The 27,940-nt window shown below is 46.8% G+C and overlaps 1 protein-coding gene across 1 annotated transcript in view; it reads right to left on the bottom strand.

Annotated features, from left to right (window-relative positions):
* LOC145346862 (cadherin-7-like) overlaps nucleotides 1-27,940 on the bottom strand; it is a 167,743-nt gene that overhangs the window by 96,028 nt on the left and 43,775 nt on the right. The window contains exons 3-5 of the mRNA XM_080194706.1: nucleotides 24,948-25,242; nucleotides 18,967-19,086; nucleotides 2,749-2,916 (exon numbers count right to left, since the gene is read on the bottom strand). Coding sequence (XP_080050832.1) covers nucleotides 2,749-2,916; nucleotides 18,967-19,086; nucleotides 24,948-25,242 — 583 coding nt within the window. The remainder of the gene's footprint in view (nucleotides 1-2,748; nucleotides 2,917-18,966; nucleotides 19,087-24,947; nucleotides 25,243-27,940) is intronic.

Genomic DNA, 27,940 nt, shown 5'->3' with positions numbered 1-27,940 from the left:
GCAGGCACGAGAAAGGCTTGAGTGGCCTGTTCCCCCTGGCAGGAATACTGACCCCGCCAATGGAAACGGAAGGGAGGGAGGGGCTGGTTAAGGAAGCGGGAGATGTGCAAGAGGTCAGGGATGAAGGGCTACGATGTTCTCTGAGGTTGTAGGGCTGGAGGAGGTGACAGATATTGAGACTGGGTGAGAGCGTGGAAGTGTGGAAGGATTTGTGGGCGGCATGTTGGCACAGTGGTTAGCACTGCTACCTTATAGCATCAGGGAACCAGGTTCAATTCTGGCCTCGGGTGAATGTGAGAGTTTGCGAAGAGTTTGCATGTTCGCCCCGTGTCTGCATGGGCTTCCTCCAGGTACTCCAGCTTCCTCCCACACTCCAAAGATGTGCAGCTTAGGTTGATTGGCCATGCTAAATTGCCCCTTAGTGTTAGGAGGATTTAGAACATAGAACACTACAGCACAAACAGGCCCTTCAGCCCACAAGTTGCACCGATCACATCTATACCTACCAGGCCATAGAACTATCTGTAACTCCCAATCCCACTAAATCCCATGTACTCATCCAGAAGTCTCTTAAAAGACCCCAACGAGTTCGCCTCTACCACCACCGACGGCAGCCGATTCCACTCACTCACCACCCTCTGAGTGAAAAACTTACCCCTGACATCTCCTCTGTACTTGCTTCCCAGCACCTTAAACCTGTGTCGTCTCGTAGCGACCATTTCAGCCCTAGGAAATAGCCTCCGAGAATCCACCCTATCTATTCCTCTTAACATTTTATAAACCTCTGTCAGGTCGCCTCTCAACCTTCGTCTCTCCAGGGAGAAGAGACCGAGCTCCCTCAACCTGTCTTCATAAGGCATGCCTCCCAATCCAGGCAACATCCTTGTAAATCTCCTTTGCACCCTCTCAATAGCTTCCACATCCTTCCTGTAGTGAGGTGACCAGAACTGCGCACAGTACTCCAAGTGGGGTCTGACAAGGGTCTTATAAAGTTGCAGCACTACCTCCTGACTCCTAAACTCAATCCCTCAATTAATGAAGGCAAGGTAATGATTTGCAAGGTAAATACGTGCGATTACGGGAATAGGGCCTGTGTGGGATTGTGGCCGGTGCAGGCTCGATGGGCTGAATGACCTCTTTCTATATTGTAGCATTCTGTGATTTCAATGCAAAGTTAGGAACTTAATTTGCGGCAATGGGGGGGTGGTGTTGATTGGGGGGCAGGGGAGGAGGGTGGGCAATGTTGAACCCATTGAAGAACGGGAGTAATTGGCAGACTGCAAAGAGGAGCGATGAGTGAATTGGATTCAATGTGCTAAATTACACAAGAAGCAGGGATTTGGATAAGCTGAAATTTCTGACGGTTCAACTGTGGCAGGAACTGGACGAACCTGAGAAATAATCCACAATTCTGAAGGTGACCGAGGCAATGGCTGAGGGCTTCAGCAGCAGATGGTCTGATGAAGGGGTGGAGATGGGCGATGTGGTGGAGGTGGACCCAGGCGTGTTTGTGACGAGCGAGTGTGAAACTCAGGGTCAGATAGGACACAGAGGTTGTGAGCCATCTCCTTCAGCCTGGGAAAAGAGCAAGGCAAGAAAGGAGCCATGTTTAAATGGTGGCTCTTGGCTTGGACAATGCCCATTGAATGGGGGTTTGATTAAGAACTTTGTGAGCATAAAAAAGAACATAGAACGTAGAAAAACTACAGAACAAACAGGCCCTTTGGCCCACATGTTGCGCCGAACATATGCCTACCTACTAGACTTGCCTATAACCCTCTATCTTATTAAGTCCCACGTACTCATCCAAAAGTCTCTTAAAAGGCCCAGTTGAATCCACCTCCACCACCACTGCCGGCAGCCGATTCCACGCATCCACCACCCTCTGAGTGAAAAACTTACCCCTGACATCTCCTCTGTACCTACTCCCCAGCACCCTAAACCTGTGTCCTCTTGTGGCAGCCATTCCAGCCCTGGGAAAAAGCCTCCGAGAATCCACTCTATCAATACCTCTCAACGTCTTATACACCTCTATCAGGTCACCTCTCATCCTTCGTCTCTCTAAGGAGAAAAGACCTAGCTCTCTCAACCTATCCTCATTAGGCATGTCACCCAATCCAGGCAACATCCTTGTAAATCTCCTCTGCACCCTTTCTATGGCTTCCACATCCTTCCTGTAATGAAGCGACCAGAACTGCACACAGTACTCCAAGTGGGGTCTGACTAGGGTCTTATACAACTGCAGCATTATCTCCCGACTCCGAAACTCAATCCCTCGATTGATGAAGGCCAGTACACCATACGCCTTCTTAGCCACATCCTCTACCTGTGAAGCCGATTTGAGTGTCCTATGAACCCGGACCCCAAGATCTTCCCGGGATTCAAACCCAGTTCCCCAGAATATTAGCTGAGTTTCTGAGTTAATAGTTTAAGCGATAATACATTGCCTCCCGAGATAAGACTCTTGTGCGAAGGGAATTATGTAAACCCTGAGATCGCCAATGAAATAGAACAGTGGGATCACCAAACAATGTATCATATGCCTTGTAAATACTTCAGAAATAGCAGCCATCTCTTTTTGAAAATATTTACCCTAAGTTCCCAAAACGTTACCGACCCTTAGGTTAATCATGTTTCTAATGAACATGCAGTGAGTGATCTATGGTTCCACCTCACCAGGTAGGAAGATATCACAGTGAAAGTTTGATGAATGGTTTGCCGTGATAAGGAGTTAATACAGTTCCTTACTGCGAGAGAAGCGAGGTGGGTTGTCATTGACATCACTGAGAGTAACGGTGATCGACGTGGTCCCGGACAAGCCTCCCATTTGTCCAACCATATCTTTTGCTTGTATCACCAGCAGGTAGCGATCTTTGGCCTCCCTGTCCATGTTAGGTAGAGCTGTTCTGATGATTCCTGAAAGACACATCCAAAAAACGGTCAGTGTTGGGCCACGTATGTTCGGAACGTGATAAGCCTGGCAATTCCATTCATTCAGTCAATAGTGGCCCCACTATTCAGCTCCTGCTCTCATTCATCTCATTTAATTTATCCACTGCCTCACCGATTGTTTAAAGTTGTGAATAATTTAGTATCGTCAGCGCAGCAACCTTCATAGGGATATGCCATGTGTCGTGTCTGAGTTACCCTCAGGGCTGGCGTGGTGGCACAGTTGTTAGCACTACTGCCTCACAGTGCCAGGAACCCACCCGGGTTCGATTCCTGGCTGGGGTCACAGTCTGTGCAGTTCTCCCTGTGTCTGCGTGAGTTTACCCCGGGTGGTCCGGTTTCCTTCCACAGTCCTGCTGGTTAGGTGGATTGGCCATGCTAAATTCTCCCTCAGCATACCCAAACAGGCATCAGAGTGTGGTGACAAGGGGATTTGCACAGTGCTGTGTTCGTGTAAGCTGACTTGTTTTACTAATAAATAAACTTTAAATCCAGCCCTATCATGGTTCGAGAGGGAGAGAATTGCCTACTTCTGATACTAAAACTGAACTAAAACAGAAACTCAACTAAAGAAGAACAAAGAACAAAGAACAAAGAACAACACAGCACGGGAAACAGGCCCTTCGGCCCAACGAGCCCGCGCCGCCGTCCCACTGTCTCAGTGACCTATTCATGATTTTAGTCTACGCCTAATGTGCGAGGATCAGGGAGGTCCAATATAGGGACAATTTTAGTACCCAATCAATCAGCCTAAAAGCACATCTTTGGGGATGTGGGAGGAAACCGGAGCACCCGGAGGAAACCCACGCAACCACGGGGAGAACGTGCAAACTCCCACAGACACAGGCCCAAATCCATGTGTCCGCACAGCAACAGAGATAGTCTCTGAGCTGTCATGTTGCCCTCGAGATGGTCCAGTTTAAGCACACTAACGACATGAAGCAATAGGCAACTCCCGAAGCAACGTCCAAGAGCAGCCCACCACAACCTGCCGCATGCATGCCCCTTGCTGGACTTAAATGCCTGTGGAGACAAAAAATTCATTATTAAACAGGCAAAGACTGTAACATCCCTAAGGCAAAACGTATTCCCAAGCCTACAATGTTTATTAAGGCCTACTATATCCCCCTATATGTAGCCCGCTCATGTGGCTGTCTAAGTGACTCTTAAACAACCCTAGCGTGCCTGCTTCCACCACCTTACTCGGCAGTGCATTCCACACCCCCACTACCCTTTGCGTGAAAAACTGCCCTCTAATATTTGTCTTATACCTAGCCCCCCTCACCCTAAGCTCGTGACCCCTCGTTCTATCCATTTCTAATAACGGAAAAAGCTTACCACCATTTACTCTATCTATCCCTTTCATAATCTTATAAACCTCTATTAGATCCCCCCTCAGCCGACGTCTCTCAAGGGAAAACAGTCCAAGTTCATTCAATCTTTCCTCGTAAGACAGCCCTTCCATACCAGGCAGCATCCTGGTAAATCTCCTCTGCACTCTCTCCAGGATCTCTACATCCTTCCGGTAGTACGGCGACCAGAACTGGACGCAGTACTCCAAGTGAGGCCTAACCAACGTTCTATACAACTGCAACATCAGACTCCTACTCTTATATTCTATACCTCTTCCTATGAAGGCTAACATACCATACGCTTTCCTCATCACATTCTGCACCTGCGCCGGCACCTTCAGGGACTTGTGCACTTGCACCCCCAGGTCTCTCTGCGTATCTATACTCCGGATAGTTCTACCTTTTATCGTATAACTCCCCTCCACATTATTCCGGCCAAAGTGCATCACCTCGCATTTCTCCGGATTAAATTCCATTTGCCATCTATCTGCCCAATCTACCAGCCTGTCTATGTCCTGTTGCATTGCCAGGCACTGCTCCTCAGTACCCGCCAATCCAACCATCTTAGTGTCATCAGCAAATTTGCTGATCACACCACCTACCCCCTCTTCCAAGTCATTAATATATACCACTAGTTAATATATAAACTAGTTACAAAACTAAAGGTCCCAGTTCAATGTGTTATAATTGCCATTTTAAAATAAGATAAAGGAATTTCACTCAAATTACGAGTCTCAAAACATATAAATTTTGAAATGACGCCAGTGTTTAAGTCCTTTCAGTTTATGTGTTAGTGTCACAAGTAGGCTTACATTAACACTGCAATGAAGTTACTGTGGAAATCCCCTAGTTGCCACACTCCTATTCGGTTACACTGGGGGAGAATTTAGCACAACCAATTGAGATTGCTGCGTGAACACTGATTTACTGGGTGGTATGGTAGCACAGTGGTTAGCACTGCTGCTTCACAGCTCCAGGGACCTGGGTTCGATTCCTGACTCAGGTGTCTGTGTGGAGTTTGCACATTCTCCTTGTGTCTGCATGGGTTTCCTCCAGGTGCTCCGGTTTCCTCCCACAGTCTAAAGATGTGCAGGTTAGGTTGATTGGCCATGCTAAAATTGTCCTGAGATTTGTAGGTTAGAGGGATTAGTTGGTATATTATGTAGGGATACGAGGGTAGTTCCTAGGTGGGATTATAGTCCGTGTAGATTTGATGGGCTGAATGGCCTCTCTCTGTACTGTAGGGATTCTATGATCTACTGCTCTCAGATTCCTTCAGCTCTGATTTTAAGAGACATCAACCCATTTAAAACAGATTAGTGCTACTAGCATCTTTGTTTCAAATGACATCAAGAAGAAATTGAGACTGGCATAAATCACGTGTCTTTATGATATTGTCACTCTGCTTAACCTCCACATTATAAATATCAATGTTAACAGGCAGAAACTAAATAAAAATCTGTGCAAAATATCGTGATGAGGATTCCAGGCTTTGCTATGTTATGATGAATAATTTTGCTCAATGTAATGATGCCCCGCATTCCACCATTCTGCATTCAAAATAACTTAGGAAGAAGTGGGTGAAGAGACAGCTTAGTTTCGATGAAAACCTGTTAACTTTGACAGGTCAGATGGAGCATCGAACCAATGTCACAGAAATGCTGTGACTCTTGTCAAAACATTAATAATAGAAATGATTTGCAAATCTACTCTTCTTCCAGCAAAGCAGGCAGCCCTTACACAACTTAACGCATTGTAGCATTTTATAATCTTTTAGTAACTAATGTATAAGAGTATATTGATCATCTATTTTTAATGCAATTTAGCAGCTCAGTGCGGAGCACATTTGATTCTTGGGCGCCACGGTGGTACAGTGGCTAAAACTGCTCTCTCACAGCGCCAGGGACCCACGTTCAATTTCAGCTTCGGGGCACTGTCTGTGCGGAGATTGCACATTCTCCCTGTGTCTGTGTGGGTTTCCTCCAGGTGCTCTGGTTTCCTCCCACAGTCCAAAGGTGTGCAGGTTAGGTTATAAGAACATAAGATCAATACAGCACAGGAAACAGGCCCTTCGGCCCTCCAAGCCTGCGTCGCTCATGCGTCCAACTAGACCATTCATTTGTATCCCTCCATTCCCGGTCTGTTCATGTGGCTATCCAGATAAGTCTTAAACAATCCCAGCGTGTCCGCCTCTACCACCTTGCTTGGCAGTGCATTCCAGGCCCCCACCACCCTCTGTGTAAAATATATCCCCCTGACATCTGTGTTAAACCTTGCCCCCCTCACCTTGAACCTGTGACCCCTTGCGTTCGTCACCTCTGACCTGGGAAAAAGTTTCCCACTGTTCACCTTATCTATGCCCTTCATAATTTTATACACCTCTATTAGGTCACTCCTCATCCTCCGTCTTTCCAGGGAGAACAACCCCAGTTTACCCAATCTCTCCTCATAGCTAAGACCCTCCATACCAGGCAACATCCTGGTAAACCTTTTCTGTACTGTCTCCAAAGCCTCCACGTCCTTTTGGTAGTGTGGCGACCAGAACTGGACGCAGTATTCCAAATGTGGCCTAACAAACGTTCTATATAGCTGCAACATCATATGCCAACTTTTATACTCAATGCCCCGTCCTATAAAGGCAAGCATACCATACGCCTTCTTCACCACCTTCTCCACCAAAGGCAGAGTTCATCACCTTCTCCACCAAAAGAATTAGGAGCAGGAGTAGGCCATCTGGCCCCTCGAGCTTGCTCTGCCATTCAATAAGATCATGGCTAATCTGTTCTTGGACTCAGCTCCACTTACCCGCCCGCTCACCATAACCCTTAATTCCTTTACTGTTCAAAAATTTATCTATCCTTGCCTTAAAAACATTCAATAAGGTAGCCTCAACTGCTTCACTGGGCAGGGAATTCCACAGATTCACAACCCTTTGGGTGAAGTTCCTCCTCAACTCAGTCCTAAATCTACTTCCCCTTATTTTGAGGCCATGCCCCCTAGTTCTAGTTTCACTGCCAGTGGAAACAACTTCCCGCTTCTATCATATCTATCCCCTTCATAATCTTAAATGTTTCTTTCAGACCTCCCCTCATTCTTCTGAATTCCAGTCTTATCAGTGTCTCCCCATAAGCCAACCCTCTCAACTCTGGAATCAACCCAGAGAATCACCTCTGCACCCCCTCCAGTGCCAGTATATCCTTTCTCAAATAAGGAGACCAAAACTGTACACAGTACTCCAGGTGTGGCCTCACCAGCACCTTATACAGCTGCAAAATAACCTCGCTGTTTTTTGAGGTTGATTGGCCATGCTAGATTGCCCCTTAGTGTCGGGGGTCAACAGGGTAAATGAGGGTTACGGGAATAGGGCCTAGGTGTGATTGCAGTCAGTAAGACTCGATGGGCCGAATGGCCTCCTTCTGTGCTGTAGGTATTCTATAATTCTATAGATTCCCATAATTATGTTAATAACGCCAATGCAGCTTATCAGCATTAGAAATAGGAACAGGGGTCAGTCATGTAATCCCTCAAGACTGCTCCACCATTCAGTCAGATGATGGCTGGAATTCTCCAGTATCGCACACACCGCCACGGCCGTCAGCGAGAATGGAGAATTTGATGCTCAACCAAAATTCCACTCACTGCAGCGGGACTGGAGAATCCCAGCCGTGGGCAAGCTTGGAGAATTCTGGCCTGTCGCTAATCTCCAACGTCATCTCCACTTTCCCGCCCAACTTCCAGTGTCCTCGATTCCCTGAATGTCCCGAAATCTCCTGATCCCAGTTTCGATTAAAGTCAATAACCAAAAAGTCCAAGAATTCACAAGCTGCCGAGTGAAGAATTTTCTCCTCATTTCAGCCTTAGGTGGCCACCCCTAGATGCTGCTCCCTGGTTCTGGATTCTTCAGCCAAGGAAACGGCCTTTCACCATCTGTCCTGCCAAAGATTTTAAACATTTCAATGGTCTTCCCCCTTCCAAATCTTGGAATGTCCCTGGATGGGATTTTCCAGGTGTGCTCGCCTCAAGGCCGGAAAATCCCACCCAAGGTCCTTTGCATGGCTCGTGCCCCCGCCTCTCCCTTTTACAATTCCTGTGGTGGGTGGGACAGGAAAATTCCACCCTTGATCCACATAAAAGAATGGGAATGATTAAAAAGGGGATACTGGAGCAGGGGGACCTGGGTGTATATCAAAACCCTAGAATGCAGGTGGAGGCCATTTGGCCCATTGAGCCTGCACCGACAACAATGACACCTAAGCTATCCCCGTGACCGCACATATTTATCCTGCTAATCCCTCCAACCTATGCATCCCAGGGCACTAAAAGACAATTTATCATGGCCAAAGCACCTGACCCACACATCTTTGAACAGTGGGAGGAAATCAGAGCACCCAGAGGACACCCACATAGACACGGGAAGAACGTGCAAACTCCACACACTCAGCAGCCCAAGCCGGGAATCGAACCCAGGTATATGGCGCTGTGAGGCAGCAGTGCTAACCACTGTGCCACCGTGCTCCACTATATGTGCATACGTTGTTCCAGGTTGAGGGGATGGTTAATAAAGCATACAGCATCCTGGGGTTCATTAACAGAGGCACGGAGCACAGGAGCAGGGAGTTACGTTGTATAAGTCCCCAGTTCGTACCCAGCTGGAGTTCTCCCTACTTGCTCAATCCTAACACCTCATGAACACCTCTACCAAATCTCCTCTCAGCCTTCCCTCCTCCCAAGAAAACAACGGTAACTCCTCCAAGCTGAAATTCTTCATCCCTGGAACCATTCTTGTGATTCTTTTTCCTTCACTCTCTCCAGTATCTTCACATCCATCCTGGAGATGTCATCACAACAAAGGCAAATAATATGCTACCATTTATTGCCAGATGGGCTGAGTGGCCTCCATCCACACTGCACCAATCCTGTGATTCTGTTCAATTCAGTTCATTCTATTTACTCTCTCGCCTTCGGACAACTTTCTCATCCCAGAAATCAATCTGGGTGCACGGTGGCACAGTGGTTAGCAGGGACCCCGGTTCCATTCCCGGCCTTGATCACTGTCTGTGCGGAGTCAGCACATTCTCCCCGTGTCTGCATGGGTTTCACTCCGGGTGCTTTGGTTTCCTCCCACAGTCCGCAAGACGTGCTGGTTGGGTGCATTGGCCACGCTAAATTCTCCCTCAGCGTACCCGAACAGGCGCCGGATTGTGGCAACTGGGGGATTTTCACAGTAACTCCACTGCCGCGTTAATGTAAGCCTACTTGTGATCTGGAGAGCGCTACTGGAGTGGCGGTAGGAACAGACGTGCAGGTTAGGTGGACTGCCTGCTAGGTTGCTCCTTAGTGTCGGGGGATTAACAGGATAGGTGCTTGGGGTTACGGGGATAGGGCCTGAGTGGGACTGTTGTCAGTGCGGGTTTGATGGTTCAAATGGCCTCCTTCTGCACTGTAGGGATTCTATGATTGTATGTGGGGTTAGGGTTAGGGCCTGGGTGGGACTGTTGTCAGTGTGGGTTTGATGGGCCAAATGGCCTCCTTTTGCACTGTAGGGATTCGTATTAGTTACTTCTAAGAAGGCTGGATGGGCCTGTGTGTAACCTATCATCCCCATTCAATACACAGGGTGCACGTTTAATCTGTGACTCCTACTCCTTTTTTTCCTAAAAGAACACTAACAGGTTTTCCAGCAGATATTTTCCACCGACTCAGAGTCTCGTTGATTGTTAATGACAGGCTTTGTGCTGTCTGTACAAATGAGTCGCGGCTGGGGAGGGGCTACAGTTCAGCCCTTCGCCTCCGCGCACTTGATCACTTGTTGAGAACCGGCGTCATGAAATCTCCTAATTGTAAAATCCTTCCCAATTCTGATGTCTCTGTGAAGCTTAATTGCGCCCCCCCCTAATCGGCCTCGATGATCGATGCCACGTGGCCCTCTGGCGCCCACGGGCTGCTAATGATCTTTCCGAGGCAATGGATGGAACGAGGCGGTAAAAGGAGGTGGGGGGGGGGAAAGGAAAAAAAAATGAAACGCTGACTTTAAAAATGAATTTCTGTTGTCTGTGTTGATGAAGCGATTGAAAATTAATTAGTGCCAGGAGCCTGACAGTGTGTATTCAGCAAAGGCTGTTAGGAGGCTCAGCTTTTCACTTAACTGAGCTGAAACAGGAATCATAATTCTTCAACGGCACTTAGGAGCCAGCTCCACAAGGTTTTATCGGAGAACTTTACCTCAGACATAATTGCGTCTTGTCGAAACATCCCATCAGAGCTATGGAACACAACTTGCGATACTTACGTCCGTCAGTTACAGAAAAACAAGGCGTGATTAATCTAAATGGCACTTTTCATTTTCTTCATTCGTGGGACTCAGACGTCGCTGGCAGACCAGCATTTTCCGTGAAAACGGAAGGGCTAAGTGTTGAGTTGCGTCTCTGTCCACTTTACCTTATGATGAGGAGTTGCCGGCACTGGGCTAGGGTAGGCACGGTAAATAGGCTCACAGCACCCAGGTTAAAGTCCAACAGGTTTATTTGGTAGCTTTCGGAGCGCTGCCCCTTCATCTGGTGACTCATCAGGGCACTCTCCTGACGAAGGGGCGGCGCTCCGAAACCTCGTGCTACCAAATAAACCAGCTGGACTTTAACCTGGTGTTGTGAGACTTCTTACTGCATTTTACTGTCCAAAGTAACCCCAACTCACACCCTTCAATTTCAGCTTCTGCTCTCTTCAGCTTAGAGGCCTAATTATTCATTCCCTGCTATTCCACTCCACGTGTTTTCCGAAGAGGTAAACAAAAGGTAGATGAGGGCAGTGCAGTTGATGTTGTCTACATGGACTTCAGCAAGGCCTTTGACAAAGTACCGCACAGTAGGTTGTTGCATAAGGTTAAATCTCACGGGATCCAGGGTGAGGTAGCTAAATGGATACAAAATTGGCTTGATGACAGAAGCCAGAGGGTGGTTGTAGAGGGTTGTTTTTCAAACTGGTTGTGTGCCTCAGGGATCAGTGCTGGGTGCACTGTTACTCATCATTTATATTAATGATTTGGATGAGAATATAGGAGGCATGGTTAGTAAGCTTGCAGATGACACCAAGATTGGTGGCATAGTGGACAGTGAAGAAGGTTATCTAGAATTGCAACAGGATCTTAATCAATTGGGCCAGTGGGCTGATGAATGACTGGTGAAGTTTAATTTAGAGAAATAAGAGGTGATGCATTTTGGTAGATTGAACCAAGGCAGGACTTACTTAGTAATCAGGCATTGGGAAGAGTTACAGAACAAAGAGATCTAGGGTACAGGTTCATAGCTCCTTGAAAGTGGAGTCACTGGTGGACAGAGTGGTGAAGAAGGCATTCTGCAAGCTTGGTTTCATTGGTCAGAACATTGAATACAGGAGTCGGGACATCTTGCTGAAGTTGTACAAGACATTGGTAAGGTCACACTTGGAATACTGCGTAAAGTTCTGGTCACCCTATTATGGAAAGGATATTATTAAACTGGGAAGAGCGCAGAAAAGATTTACTAGGGTGCTACTGGGACTAGATGGTTTGAGTTATAAGGAGAAGATGGAGAGACTGGGATTTTTTTTCCCTGGCGTGTAGGAGGCTGATCTTATAGAGATCTATAAAATAATGAGGGGCATAGATCAGCTAGATGGTCAATATCTTTTCCCAAAGGTAGGATGTCCAAAGCTAGAGAGCATAAGTTTAAGGTGAGAAGGGAGAGATACAAAAGAGTCCAGAGTGGCAATTTTTTCACACAGAGGGTGGTGAGTGTCTGGAACAAGCTGCCAGAGGCAGTATTAGAGGCGGACACAATTTTGTCTTTTACAAAACATTTAGACAGTTACATGAGTAAGATGGGTATAGAGGAATATGGGCCAAATGCAGGCAATTGGGAGTCGTTTAATAGTAAAAACTGGGCGGAATGGACAAGTTGGGCCAAAGGGCCAATTTCCATGGTGTAAACCTCTATGACTCTAAGGCTGAGAAGACAAAAAGGGGTTATGAACATTTGAAATTATGTATCCCAGAGATGCTCCATCATTGAGTATATTCGAGTCTGGGATTGGCAGGCTTTTGGACACTCAGGGAACCAAGGAACAGAGGGATAGAGTGGGAAAGGTGAGTTTGGAGCATAGAAAGTTTAGAGGCTAAAATGTTCTTCAACCTTCTGAAGCCACGTTCCAGCTCAAGCTCAGTATCTTTGTAGGTTCTAGCATCTCAAATGCGAATCAAAGTCTTAAAGTTCAAGTTTATTCATTAGTGTCACAAGTCATCTTACATTAACACTGCAATGAAGTGTTCACTGTGAAAATTCCCTAGCCTCCACACTCTGGCACCTGTTCGGCTACACTGAGGGAGAATTTAGCATGGCCAATGCACCTAACCAACATATCCTTCGGGTTGTGGGAGGAAACTGGGGCACCTGAAGGAAACCCATGCAGTCATGGGGAGAACGTGCACACTCCGCACAGACAGTGACCCAAGCTGGGAACTGAACCTGGGTCCCTGGCGCCGTGAGGCAGCAGTGCTAACCACTGTGCCACCATGTCACCCCAAAGTATATTTTAAATGCAATGAGGGCATCTACCTTTCAGACAATGGGATCCAAACCTCCATCACTCTCTACATAAAATTAATTATCCTTAATGCCCTTCTACAATTTCTTGCAATCTATACCCAACAGTTATTGATCTCTCTGCTAACTTAAGTCCTTCCTGCCCTTTTTAAAGTTAATTTATTAGGCACAAGTAAGTCTTACATCAACACTACAATGAAGTTACTGTGAAACTCACCTAGTTGCCACACTCTGGCACCTGTTCAGGTTAATGTACTCAACCAACATGTCTTTCAGGTTGTGGGAGGAAACTGGAGCACCTGGAGGAAACCCATGTAGACACAGGGAGAACATGCAGACTCCGCACAGTGTCCCAAGCTGGGAATCAAACCTGGGTCCCTGGCACTGTGAGGCAGATGTGCTAACCACTGTGCCACCCTCTGTACGCCCCTCATAATTTTATACACCTCAGCCTTCCTAGTCTCACAGTAAACACTCATAATTTATCCAATCTTTCCTCACATCTAAACACCCTGACAGCGCCCTCTTGAATCTTGGTTGCACCCTTGCTTACATCCTTCCTGTAAAGTTGTGGCCAGTTCTCCAGCTACAGTCAAGGCGCAGCCTCAGAGTAACGAGATGGCCCTTTAGAACTGAGATGAGGAGGAATTTCTTTAGCCAGAGGTTGGTGAATCTGTGGAATTCATTGCCTCAGAAGGCTGCGGAGGCCGAGTCATTAAGTGTATTTAAGACAGAGACAGATATTCTTGATGGGTAAGGGGACTAAAGGTTTGTTTCTGATAGACAAGGGGATTAAGGGTTATGGGGAGAAAGCGGGAAAGTGGAACTGGTCCACTTCAGATCAGCCATGATCTTATTGAATGGCGGGGCAGGCTCGAAGGGCTAGATGGCCTACTCCTGCTCCTATTTCTTATGTTCTTATCGGGAAAAGGCAGGAGAATGGGGCTGAGAAACTTATTAGCCATGATTGAATGGCAGAGCAGACTCAATGGCCTGAATGGCCTAATTCTGCTCCTAAATCTAACAGTCCTATAGTTTTACACAGTTTGAGCATGACTTTACATAATCTTACATTCTGTGCTAATTAAGGAACGTATCCCATAAATCTTCTTAAGCACCTTATCTACCTTTCCTGTTATCTCTAGGGATATGCAGATATCCATGCAGTTGCTTTACATTTATTCTGCCTTCCCTTGCCTCATTTGTCCTCCCTCACACTTCTCCAATTCAACGTGCTGCTTTTCTGTCCATCTAATGAGTTAATTGTCATCTCCATGCAATCTGCAGTTTTGTTCCATACTATCAACCACACAGCCAGATTCTCCATCATCTGCAAACTTCTTACTTATATCCCTTACCAATAAATCTAAGTCACTGATATATACTATGAAATACAAAGGGTAAAGGACTGAACTGTACAGAACACCACTGGACACAGCTTTCCAATCACAACAGCATCCATTGACCAGATCACTATGCATCCTGCCATTGAGTCGGTGTTGGATCCAACCTCCCACTTCTCCCAGACCTCATGGCCTTTTACCTTTCTAAGCAGTTGGCAACGTGGGACAGGCCAACACGGCAGCACTGCTGCCTCACAGTGCCACCGACCCGGGATCAATTCCCAGCTTGGGTTACTGTCTGTGTGGAGTCTGCACATTTTCTCTGTGTCTGTGCGAGTTTCCTCCAGGTACCTGGTTTCCACACATAGTCCAAAGTCATGCTGGCTAGGTGCATTGTTCGTGCTAAATTCTCCCTCAGTGTACCCGAACAGGCGTCGGATGTGGCGATTCAGGGATTTTCACAGTAACTTCATTGCAGTTTTAATGTAAGCTGACTTGTGACACTAATAAGTATACTTAAAGGAAACAACTCAAGCTTGTGAAAACCCTTGCTAAAACCCATGTAGACTGCATTAACCACACTACCCACTGATGTGGAAGATTGGCCAGGGTCTGACTGAATGGTGAAGTGAGCTCAAGGCGCCCTATGGCCTATTCCTGCTTCTGTTCCTTAGATTACTCAGTGGACAGATCTCCAGAACTGATTAGCAAAGGAACATGTTGCTAATTGGGACAGAACGGTAACCTTCAGGCTTCCAGTCAAATTGTTTGGCACCTGGAGCAAAGTTTGAAGGATGACAGCTGGAGTGTGACATCTGGCATGTAATAGACACAAGCTACATGAGATGAGATGGGCCTCCGTCACGCTCTTGATTGTGGTCAGTGAATGGATGCATTATGTTCACACAGCGGTATGGGGGGGGAGAGGGGGTGTAGTTCACGTGCAAAGTCTTTTTTCTCACCCCGAAGCATAGAAAGACGGAATGATGCAGCACAGAAGGAGGGCATTCGGCCCAGCTTGTCCCTCCTAGCTCTCTGAAAGAGCTATTCAATTATTCCAACTAATCCTCCAGTGCTTCTCTCCCTCTAAGTCATCAGCTATGTTGTAATTTTATTTTTATTTTAAGTCTGAAGCAGAAAAGACTTTGTAATTCATAGTCGCCAAGGCAAGGGTGCCATTTTTACCATTTCCCTTGTAAAGTCGAGACGCGGTTTGCACTGCAGAAGGAGAATGGGCAGGGAATGGGCCACCATTCAAAGAGAGACAAGAAAGCTGACATCAGGGGTTGAGGGCAAAAGGTGGGCAATGGGGTTACATCTCGAGTGGTTAGACCGGGCATCAGATGAACATTGCATCTTTTTTAATCTAGCTTGAGGATGGAAAAGGAGTTCAAATCAAAGCAAAATGGAGTGTTGGATGATACAGTTATATTGTTTGGGGAGATGGTGGCCTAGTGCTATTATCACTAGATTATTAATCCAGAAACTTAACTAATGGGGACCCACCATGGCAGACGGTGGAATTTGAATTCAATAAAAATATCTGGAATTAGAATCTACTGATGACCATGAAACCATTGTCGATTGTCAGAAAAACCCACCTGATTCACTAATGTCCTTTACAGAAGGAAATCTACCATTCTTTCCTGGTCTGGCCTACATCGTGCCTGGTGAGGCAGCGGCATGGTGATTAGCACATCTCTCACAGCTCCAGGGAACCGGGCTGGATTCCCAGCTTGAGTCACTGTTTGTGTGGAGACTGTACGTTCTCCCCATGTCTGCGTGGGTTTCCTCCGGGTGCTCCAGCTTCCCCCCACAGTCTGAAAGACGTGTTGGTTAGGTGCATTGGCTGTGCTAAATTCTCCTTCAGTGTACCCGAACAGGCGCTGGAGTGCGGCGACTAGGGGATTTTCACAGTAACTTCACTGCAGTGTTAATGTAAGCCTACTTGTGACACTAATAAACGAACTTTGCTTTTCACATGTGACTCCAGAGCCACAGCAATGTGGTTGGCCTTCAACTGCCCTCCAAGAACAACTAGGGATGGACAATAAATGCTGACCAGCCAGCGACACCCCTGTCCCACGAATGAATAAAAAATATTGAATAATCCAGTGCAAGGGAAGGCCAAATGGTCCACCATGCCTGTGTCAGCTCTCAAAATAAAGCTACCCTGTTAGTCGCACTCACCCGGTCTTTCCGCAAAGCTCTATAAATCATTTCCCCTTCACGTATTTATTTCTTTCCACTCTTTTTAACTTTAGCAAGTGAGTGCAGGCTGAAGCATTTTTGTTTTTGTTTCTCTTTACGGAGAAGGCCCCAAGAAAAATTATTTTCTCTTTACGTAGTAGGGTTTCATAGAATCATAAAATCCCTACACTGCAGAAAGAGGCCATTTGCCCATCGAGTCCGTACCGATCATAATCCCACCCAGACTCTACTGCCCTAACTCCACCTATTTATCCTGCTAATCCCCCTGGCACTGAGTGGCAACTTAGCATGAACAATCAACCTAACCACGTAACTTTGGACAGTGGGAGGAAACAGGAGCACCTGGAGAAAACCCACGCAAACATGGGAGAAAGTGCAAAGTCCGCACAGATAGTGACCCGAGGCCGGAATCGAACCCGAGTCCCTAGCACTGTGAGGCTACAGTGCTAATCACTGTTTCAGGCATGAAGTCACATTGTTTCTTGAGACGGCCAATAGGAATAACTGAAATAAAGCAGAAATTAGTGCTATAGGCCTCAGATGTAATAATCTTTCAGGGCAGGCAACAGGGATTAGAGCCTTTGGACTCATGGTAAATGGGAAGTTAGTGAGGCTAGAGCACTGTGTGCAGTTCCGGTCGCCACATTTCAGGAAGGATGTGATTGCACTGGAGGGGGTGCAGAGGAGATTCACCAGGATGCTGCCTGGGATGGAACATTTAAGTCATAAAGCGAGATTGGATAGACTTGGGTTGTTTTCATTGGAGCAGAGAAGACTGAGGGGTGATCTGATCGAGGTGGACAAGATTATGAGAGATATGGACAGAGTAGGTAGAGACCAGCCGTTCCTCTTAGTTGAAGAGTCAGTCATGAGAGGACATTTTGATTTGATTTGATTTATATTTGTCACATGTATTAACATACAATGAAAAGCATTGTTACTTGCGTGCTATGCAGACAAAGCATGCCTTTCATAGAGAAGGAAAGGAGAGAGTGCAGAATGTAGTTTTACAGTCATATAGCTAGGGTGTAGAGAAAGATCAACTTTGTGCGAGGTAGGTCCATTCAAAAGTCTGACAGCAGCAGGGAAGAAACTGTTATTGAGTCGGTTGGTATGTGACCTCAGACTTCTGCATCTTTTCCCGAAGGAAGAAGGTAGAAGAGAGAATGTCCGGGGTGCATGGGGTCCTTAATTACAGGTCATAGACATAGAACGTAGGTTCAAGGTGAGGTGCGGGGTGTTTAGGGGGGATGTGAGGAGAAACTTTTTTCCCAGCGGGTGATGGTCTGGAATGTGCTTCCCGGGAGTTTAGCTGATTTATTTAGTGTCACAAGTAGGCTGACGTTAACACTGCAATGCAGTTACTGTGAAAATCCCCCAGTCGCCACACTCTGGCACCTGGTCAGTACACTGAGGGCGAATTTAGCATGGCCAATGCGCATAACCAGCATATCTTTCAGACTGTGGGAGGAAACCGGAGCACCCGGAGGAAGAAAATGCAGACTCAGAGAGATCGTGCAGGCACCACACAGACTGTGATCCAATACAGGAATCAAACCTAGGTCCCTGGTGCTGTGAGGCAGCAGTGCCAACCACTGTGTCACTGTGGAGGGAAGGGTGGTAAAGGTGAGTTGCCTCACATCCTTTAAAAAGTACTTGGATGAGTACTTGGCACGTCATAACATTCAGGGCTAGGGGGCAAGTGCTGGTGAATGGGATTAGGTGGGAGTTCGGATGTTTCCCACGTGTCAGTGCAGACTCGATGGGCTGAAGGGCCTCTTCAGCACTGTACGGTTCTCTATGATTCACAACGATTCTATAATTGTAGCTACCCTCTTAAATTGCAGGCTGGAATTTGCTGTTCGTTTTTCTTTTCAGAGCTGTCTGTGGTAACTGGGTCAGGATTGTCAAAGGAGGGAATAGATGTGTGAAAGGAGACAGGTGGAATGGAGAACGAAATAACAGGTTCGCTGGTATAACAGACAGTGACCCGAACCCAGAACTGAACCTGAGTCTGTGGCGCTGTGAGGCAGCAGTGCTAACCCGCTGTGCCACGAAGCTGGGATCGGGATATTGAACTTGATGATCAGCCGTGACCAAGACGAATGGCGGCCAAGGGCCGAATGGACTCTCCTGCTTTCTACGTTTCTGGTATCGAACCTGCCTCCACCACACTCCCAGGCAGTGAAATCCAGACCCCAACCACTCGCCGCATCATTCAATTCTCCTCTCCCTTGTGTGTTTATCCAGATTCCCCTTAAATCTATCTGCACTATTTGCCTCAGCCACTCCAATGTGATAGCACGTTCTCTCGGTAAAGATGTTTCTCCTGAATTCCCCACTGGACGTACCAGTACGCGCTAAAAATAAAGCAAAAGTGCTCAAAAATAAATGAGAAAAATATTTGGAATTGTTACTGGTTCCAACACACTGAACGCAGAAAAAGCCGGCAGAGTAGATGTGAGCATTCCAGGTCAAACAAGATACTGCAGTTGAAGATGTTGGGGCAAAATAGATATTGTGAGTGATTGTCACCTGTCTTGGGTTCGACGGAGAAATATGGCTGTCCTTGTAGGATGCTGTACACCACTCTGGCACTGCTTCCATAAGTTGGATCATCAGCATCAGTTGCCGTCACCTGTATCACTGACGTTCCTGCACAGAAACATAGCGCATCACGCATTAAATCGAGAACATCAGCGAACCACTGCCAAATTGGCAATAATGTGCAAATCAACCACAAATTACATCAGAAGCTTTATTTCCAAAGTCCTTCCACGGGGAAAGCGACACGGTGGCTCAGAGGTTAGCACTGCTGCTTAACTGCTCGCCTGCTCTACCCAAGACAGCAAGGAACTACAAAAGGTCATGAGTGTAGCCCAATCCATCATGCAAACCAGCCTCCCGTCCATTGACTCTGTCTACACGTCCCTCTGCCTCGGCAAAGCATCCAGCATCAAAGGACCCCACATTGTGGGGCTGGGGAGCAGTTACAGAGGAGACGTCAGGGGTAAGTTCTTCACTCAGGGGGTGGTGAGTGAGTGGAATCGGCTGCCATCGGTGGTGGTGGAGCGAGAATACTACTGGACCATCGCCTCCTCAGTAATGCAGAGGCTTTGGAGAGGGTACAGAAAAGATTTACCAGGATGTTGTCCAGTTTGGAGGGTATTAGCTATGAGGAGAGGTTGGGCAAACTTGGCTTGTCTCCACTCGAACGTCGGAGGCCGAAGGGTAGAAGTTTACAAAATTCTGAGAGGCACAGAGGATAGAATGGATAGTCAGAGACTTTTTCCCAGGGTGGAAATGTCATCGGTTTTAGGTAAAAGTTTAGAGGAGATGTGTGGGGCAAGTGTTTTTTACACAGAGGGTGGTAAGTGCCTGGAATGTGCTCCAAGAGGAGGTGGTGGAAGCAGACAAAATGGAGAAGGGAAGATAAAATGTAGAAAACATTTATTCCAGATTTAATAAAATAATAATTAGTTCTAGCAGTTTAACAATATTTTATTAAACGTATCAATTATTTATATCACTATATTAGTGATCTTCAATGACTATTAATCATGTGAAAGTAAGAAAGAAACAACCATTAATATTTATGCATTGCAGATGGAATATTAGTGGGTGTTTTAGCAGTTATAATTTTGAATGTACAATAATAATGTCGAGAATTCTCTAAATCAATGTTGGGGCAGACTCTGCAATATCGTGCCAACTTTTATTTTTCACTCTGTTTAAAGATTTAATAGTAAAGGTTTGGATTGTGTGAATAAATAGCATCAAAGTCATTAAATGCTGAGTATTTATCATGACTATTGTGAGGGTAAGTTTGTTTCATTGTTGTACAGGACCAGAGAACAACCCAACAAATGAATGATGGATAGGGCATGGTGGATTTTGGAACAGCAACCAATTGATATTTTCTGTGCCACAATCCACCAATTGCAGAAACTATTGGACCAATCCCAAACAAGTCATTGGGCAGGATTTTTCGGCCACGCTCGCCCGGAGTCTGGAAAATCCCACTCAAGGTTAATGGACCTTCCCATGATCTGCCCTTCGCCCGCTGCGATTCCTTTGGTGGGCAGGACGGATAAATTCACCCCTTTATCTTTCTCTTTCCAGGAGATATCTATTCACTTGCCTATCACAGATTACCTCCTCAACATAGCAAAATCTATTCTTCAATGAGTAGTTTTTATGTTCGTTCATGGGATAAACACAAGACCATAAGAACTAGGAGCAGGAGTGGACCATCTGGCCTCTCGAGCCTGCTCTGCCATTCAATAAGGTCATGGCTGATCTTTTTGTGGACTCAGCTCCACTTACTCGCCCATGTTCCTTTACTGTTCAAAAATCCATTTATCTTTGCCTTAAAAATATTCAGTGAGGCAGCACTAGCTGGGCCAGCATTTATTGCCCATTCCTGAGGACAACTAAGAGTCAGTCACATTGCTGTGGCTCTGCAGGCACAGATAGGCTGGATCCAGATAAGGGTCATAGATTTCCTTCCCTCAAAGGCATCAGTGAACCAAATGATTTTTTTTAAGACAATAAACAAATAGTTTTACAGTCATCTTTCAATTCCAGCATTTTACTGAATTCAAATTTCACCACTTGCCGTAGTTGGATTCGTACCTGCATCCCCAGAATGTTACCCTGGGCCTCTGGAATACTAGTCCTGTGAGGAGCATAGATTAGCCAGAAGGTCAACATCTTTTCCCAAAGATAGGGGAGTCTAAAACTAGAAGGCATGGGTTTAAGGTGAGAGGGAAGAGGTCCAAAACAGTCCAGAGGGGCAATTTTTTCACACAGAGGGTGGTGAGTGTCTGGAACAAGCTGCCAGAGGCAGTAGTAGAGGTGGGAATAATTTTGTCTTGACAGTTACGTGGACAAGATGGGTATAGAGGGATATGGGCCAATGAGGATACTTGGGACTACCTTAGTGGTTAAAAAAAAGGGCAGTATGGACAAGTTGGGCTGAAGGGCCTGTTTCCATGCTGTAAACCTATGACTATGACAACACCACAATGCAATTGCCTCCCCTTGTTAAGAGTCATGTGAGCAGTTGTGGGCACCATACTTTGGGAAGGGTACTTGGAGACAGTAGACTTTAAGCCCCCAGGCCAGGCCGATTACGACAGCGAGATACAGACATTGTGAGAGTTGGCAAGCCCTCCCCATCTTTCTGCCCAACACTGAGATGTGCCCCCATAACCTGGCAGGTGGGCGGGCACCAAAATGAGTTGCCCGCCTGCCAATTAAGAGGGGGTGTGCAGAGGAGATGCTGTCAATTGAGCTTGTTACCAAGCCAATTGACTGGAATAACCCACTACCTACGGTTGGTGTGGGCAGGTGGGCAGGCCAGTTTTTGAAAAATAAGTTGTTTAAAAGGCAGGGGAAAGGTGGGGTAGGTTCTTTGGGCGTACATTGGAGGCAGCTTCCTCCGCCAATGCCCCCCTCCCCACCCCTTTCTTCTTCCCTGTCTGGTATCGAGAAGCTATAGCCACCCCCTCAACAGCTCTTCCCCCGTCTCCCTGTCCATTTCCTCTTCCCGAGACACCCTAATCCCTCCCCATCCAGAACTAACCCCCCACATCCCCACTCTGACTGAACCCACTCCAGGATCCATGTCCACTTCATCCCAGAGTCCCGCTACTCAGTTCTGGTATTGCTGGGATTATTGCCGGAGCAGCCAGCTAATGGGATTGGTCAGTGAAGGGTGGTAGGCCCTCTCTCTGCCTGTTTAGCCTGATTTCGGGTATGGTCTCCCTGCAGTCAGGGTTCCTTCATGGGCATTGACTGGGATAGAAGTGTGAGCAATACGGTAGCACGGTAGCGCAGTAGTTAGCACTGCTGCTTCACAGCTCCAGGGTCCTGGGTTCGATTCCCGGCTCGGGTCGCTGTCTGTGTGGAGTTTGCACATTCTCCTCGTGCCTGCGTGGGTTTCCTCCGGGTGCTCCGATTTCCTCCCACAGCCCAAAGATGTGCAGGTTAGGTTAATTGGCCATGCTAAAATTGCCCCTTAGCGTCCTGGGTTGTGTAGGTTAGAGGGATTAGTTGTAACATATGGGGATAGGGCCTGGGTGGGATTGTGGTCGGTACAGACTCGATGGGCCGAATGGCCTCTTTCTGCACTGTAGGGTTCTATGTTCTATGTTCAATACAGAAAACCCACTCCAAGGCCCCCAAGGGTTAAATCATTACAAGGAGAGGTTACAAAATCTGAGGTTGTATGTCCTCGAATGTAGAAGGACTAGAGTGATTTTGACAGAGGTTCTGAAGGTATTGAGGGGAAATAATAACACAGAATGAGTAGAAACTGGGTCCGCAGGCTGAGGACTCCTGGGTGAGACTAAAAATTAGGGCCAGACTTTTCTGGAATAAAATGAGGAAACAATTCTTTGTGCAAAAATTAGGAAATCACTGAGATCCATGGTAATTGGTGATGGATCGATTATTAATCTGAAAGATGAAATGATAGATTTACATAGAAACATAGAAGATAGGAGCAGGAGGAGGCCATTTGGCCCTTCGAGCCTGCTCCGCCATTCATCACGATCATGGCTGATCGTCCAACTCAATAGCCTAATCCTGCTTTCTCCCCATAACATTTGATCCCATTTGCCCCAAGTGCTATATCCAGCGCCTCATCAATACATTCAATGTTTTGGCATCAACTACTTCCTGTGGTAATGAATTCCACAGGCTCACCACTGTTTGGGTGAAGAAATGTCTCCTCACCTCCGTCCTAAATGGTCTTCCCTCCAATCCCCACCTCCCCATTCATCTGAACTCCAGCGAAAACAATCCTAACCTAGTCAATCTCTCCTCATACATCAGTCCTGCCATCCCCAGAATCAGCCTGGTAAACCTTCGCGCCTCGAGAGCAAGAACATCCTTCCTCAAAAAAGGAGACCAAAACTGTACACAATACTTATTTCTTTTTACCAAACTCACAAAACTGTTGAATCTCCATAGTGCAGAAAGAGGCCATTCAGCCTATTGAGCCTACCCTGTCAAGCATAGAAACGTCGAAACTAGGGGCAGGAGTAGACCATTTGGCCCACCCGAACCTGCACTGATAACAATCCCACTCTGGCCCTATCCTCGTAACCCCATGTATTTACTCTGTTAGTTCCTCTGACACTGAGAGGGAACTTAGCAAGGCCAATCAACCTAACATCTTTGGACTGTTGGAGGAAGCCGGAGCACCCGGAGTACAATGTTGGTAAATGTGAGGGCATCCATTTTGGTAGGAATAACAGCAAAATGGACTACTATTTAAATGGTAAAAAATTGCAACATGCTGCTGTGCAGAGGGACCTGGGTGTCCTTGCGCAGGAATCTCAAGGAGTTGGTTTGCAGGTGCAGGAGATAATTAGAACCACAGAATATGACTGCACAGAAACAGGGATTTTGGCCCTTCTTGTCTGTGCCAAGCCATTTTTCTGCCTAGTCTCACTGACCTGCACCTGGACCATATCCCTCCACACCCCTCTCATCCGTGTACCTGCCAAAGTTTCTCTTGAATGTTAAAAGTGAGCCTGCATTCAGAGGGCAAATGGAACCTTGTCCTTCATTGCGAGAGGGATGGAGTTTAAAAACAGCGAGGTTATGTTGCAGCTGTATAAGGTGCTGGTGAGGCCACACCTGAAGGACTGTGTACAGTTTTGGTCTCCCTACTTGAGAAAGGATATACTGGCACTGGAGGGGGTGCAGAGGAGATTCACTAGGTTCATTCCAGAGTTGAGAGGGTTGGATTATGGGGAGAGACTGAGTAGACTGGGGCCATACTCATTGGAATTCAAAAGAATGAGGGGAGATCTTATAGAAACATATAAGATTATGAAGGGAACAGATAAGATAGAAGCAGGGAAATTGTTTCCACTGGTGGGTGAAACTAGAACTAGGGGGCACAGCCTCAAAATAAGAGGAAGCAGATTTAGGACTGAGTTGAGGAGGAACTTCTTCACACAAAGGGTTGTGAATCTGTGGGATTCCCTGCCCAGTGAAGCAGTTGAGGCTACCTCATTGAATGTTTTTAAGGCAAGGGTAGACAAATTTTTGAACAGTAAAGGAATTAAGGGTTATGGTGAGCGGGCGGGTAAGTGGACCTGAGTCCATGAAAAGATCAGCTATGACCTTATTGAATGGCGGAACAAGCTCGAGGGGCCAGATGGCCTACTCCTGCTCCTAGTTCTTATGTTCACCCAGAGGAAACCCACGCAGACACAGGGAGAATGTACAAACTCTGCACAGACAGCGATCCAAACTAGGAATCGAATCCGGGTCCCTGGTGCTATGAGGCAGCACTGTTAATCACTGTTACATAGGAACAAGAATAGGCTATTATAGGCTATGTTCACAAAGTATTGGTGACAACTCTAGTTGATGCTGAAAATGCAGATGCCACATAGAATAGCCCAGTGTCAGAACCAACACGCGTAACTATCATCGACACAGTTGGAAGAAAGCCGGGAATAACAAGCTGATATTAGATGCCATTATAAGCTTACCTACGGGAGACATTTCTGGGATACTGGTAACATATGGACCATCCAGAAACCTCGGCTCATTGTCGTTGATGTCTTGTATCTTCACAATAAACTCAGACAGGGGTTCGACGGGCTTGTTTGTTAACCGGTCGACAGCTTGTGCACGTAACGCGTAGTACGCCTGTTCCTCACGGTCCAGTCTTTTGGTGGCGTGGATATCCCCCGTGCTCTCATCAATAATGAAGATAGATCCTGCCCCTTCTCCAGACAGGATGTACTTGACTGAACCGTCTCCCCGATCAACGTCCGAGTGAAGCTGGCAGCAAATAAGAGAAAGATTAGATTCGATCAGTTTACAAGTCAGTCTGCAATTATAATGCAAAGGAACTCTCACACTGAGGGCCCTGACATGTTTCCAGATCTCTTGGGTAATATCAATCTGTGATCAGCAGATACACTTCATGTCTTCCAGCAGAAGCAACTGAGCATGGTGTGCTTCATAGAAAGACTTTGGCTAGAACTCTCCGACCTCACCCATGGCTGGGATTCTCCAGTCCCGCTGCAGTGGATGGATTTTAGCTGAGCGCCAAATTCTCTGTGCTCGCTGGCAGTGGTAGTGGGACGTGCAGGGCCAGAGAATCCTGACCTTGAAGGGAGAGCCTGTATTTATGTAGCCCCTTTGTATGACCTCAGATCGTAGAATCAGACAGTCATAGAATCTACAGCACTGAGATAGACCTTCAGCCCAACTGGCCCATGCCAACCAAAATGCCCCTCTAAGCTCATCCCAATTTGACAGAATCATGGAATCCACAGCACGGAAAACATCTCAAAGCGTTTTACAGCCAATGAAGTATTTAATGATATTGAGTCGCTGTTGTTGTGCAGCAAAAAAGTCTCAGTCAATTTGCAATAGCGAATGAGGTTCCCCGGCCTCCCAGCTCCATATTCCCCACCAAAGGAAGGTGGCACCTTGTTTGCTGCGGCGGGATTCTCCAGTCCCGCCGCTGTCAATGGGAATGACGTCACCCAACACTGGCAGGGAACCCACGGGCAGGGGTGTGCTGCCAGCAAGACTGGAGAATCCGGCCCATATCTCCAAACCCCGCTATCCCCACAATCAGCAATGCAATAATCAGAGAATTTTACAGCACAAAAGGAGACCATTCGGCCCATTGTATCCACACTCAGCCAATGCCATTCTCCAGCCCTATTCTCCGTAGGCTTCTAAATTCATCACTTTCAAATATGTATCCAACTCTCTTCTGAAACTTCCTTTGGAGCCTGCATCCATCACCCTCTCTGGCAGCCCATTCCAGACCATCACCACCCTCTGGGTAAAATAGATTTTCCTCACATTCTCCCTAAGCTTCCTGCCCCTCACCTTGAACATATGTCCCCTCATGATTGACCCTTCAACTAAGGGGAACAGCTGCTCCTTATCCACTCTGTCCATGTCCCTCATAATCTTGTACACCTCGATCAGGTCACCCCCTCAGTCTTCTCTGCTCCAATGAAAACAACCCAGGTCTATCCAACCTCTCTTCATAAGTTAAACGTTCCATCCCAGCCTGGTGAATCTCCTCTGCACCCCCTCCAGCGAAATCATGTCCTTCCTATAATGTGACGACCAGAACTGCACACAGTATTCCAGCTGTGGCCTCACCAAAGTTCTATACAACTCCAACATGACTTCCTGCTTTTGTAATCTATGCCTTGACTGATAAAGGCAAGTGTTGCCATATGCCTTTTTCACCACCCTAGTAACACGCGTTTCCACTTTCAGAGATCTATGGATAAACATGCCAAGGTCCCTTTGTTCCACAGAACTTCCTAGTTCATAAAGTCATAAGCTATAGGAGCAGAATTAGACCATTCAGCCCATCAAGTCTGCTCTGCCATTTGATCATGGCTGATATGTTCCCCATCCCCATTTTCCTGCCTTCTCCACATAACCCTTCAACCCATACTCAATTAAAAATCTGTCTAACTCCTCCTTAAATTTACTCACTGCCCCAGTATTCACCACACTTTGGGGGAGCAAATTCAACAGATTCACAACCTTTTGGGAGAATATAGAACCTCTACTGTGCAGAAGGAGGCCATTCAGCCCATCTAGTGTGCACCAACTCATCTTACCCAGGTCCTGTTCCTGTAACCCCACATATTTACCCCACTAATCCAACCCCCCTACACAGATTGAGACACGAAGGGGCAATTTTGAACGACCAATCTATCTAACCTACTCATCCTTGGATAGTAAGGGGCAATTTAGTATGACCAATCAACGTACCCTGCATATCCTTGGACACTAAGGGACAATTTAGCATGGCCAAACTACCTAACTTGCGCATCTTTGGACACTAAGGGATACGTTAGCATGGCCCATCATCCGAACATGCACATCTTTAGATACAAAGGAATAATTTAGAATGATAATTCCCCTAACCTACACATCTTTAGACACTAAAGGGCAATTAAGCATGGCCAATCCACCCAACTTGCACACCTTTGGAGTGTGGGGAAAACCAGAGCACCTGGAGGAAACCCAACAGACATGGGGAGAACATGCAAACTCCACACAATCACCCAAAGCCGGAATTGAACCCGGGTCCCTGGTGCTGTGAGGTAGCAGTGCTCACCACTGTGCCACCATGCCATTCAAACTGTAGAGGCTGTGACTGACCCATTGACACACCCTGTCTGATTTGTACCCCTCACTGTCTCACCATCTTGTTCTGTCCAAGACCGCAAGGAACTACAAAAGGTCATGAACAAAGCCCCGTTCATCACTCAAACCAGCCTCCGGTCCAGTGACTCTGTCTACACTTCCTGCTGCCTTGGAAAAGCATAATTAAGGACCCCATACATCCTGGACATTCTCTCTTCCATCTTCCTCCATCAGGAAAAAGATACAAAAATCTGCGATCACATACCAACTGACTCAAGAATAGCTTCTTCCCTGCTGCTGTCAGACTTTTGAATGGACCTACTTCGCATTAAGCTGATCTTTC

Source organism: Carcharhinus amblyrhynchos, chromosome 8 (genome assembly GCF_965287045.1).
Source record: "Carcharhinus amblyrhynchos chromosome 8, sCarAmb.v2.hapA, whole genome shotgun sequence".
Lineage (NCBI taxonomy): Eukaryota > Metazoa > Chordata > Chondrichthyes > Carcharhiniformes > Carcharhinidae > Carcharhinus > Carcharhinus amblyrhynchos.
This window is presented reverse-complemented; position numbering and strand designations above follow the sequence as displayed.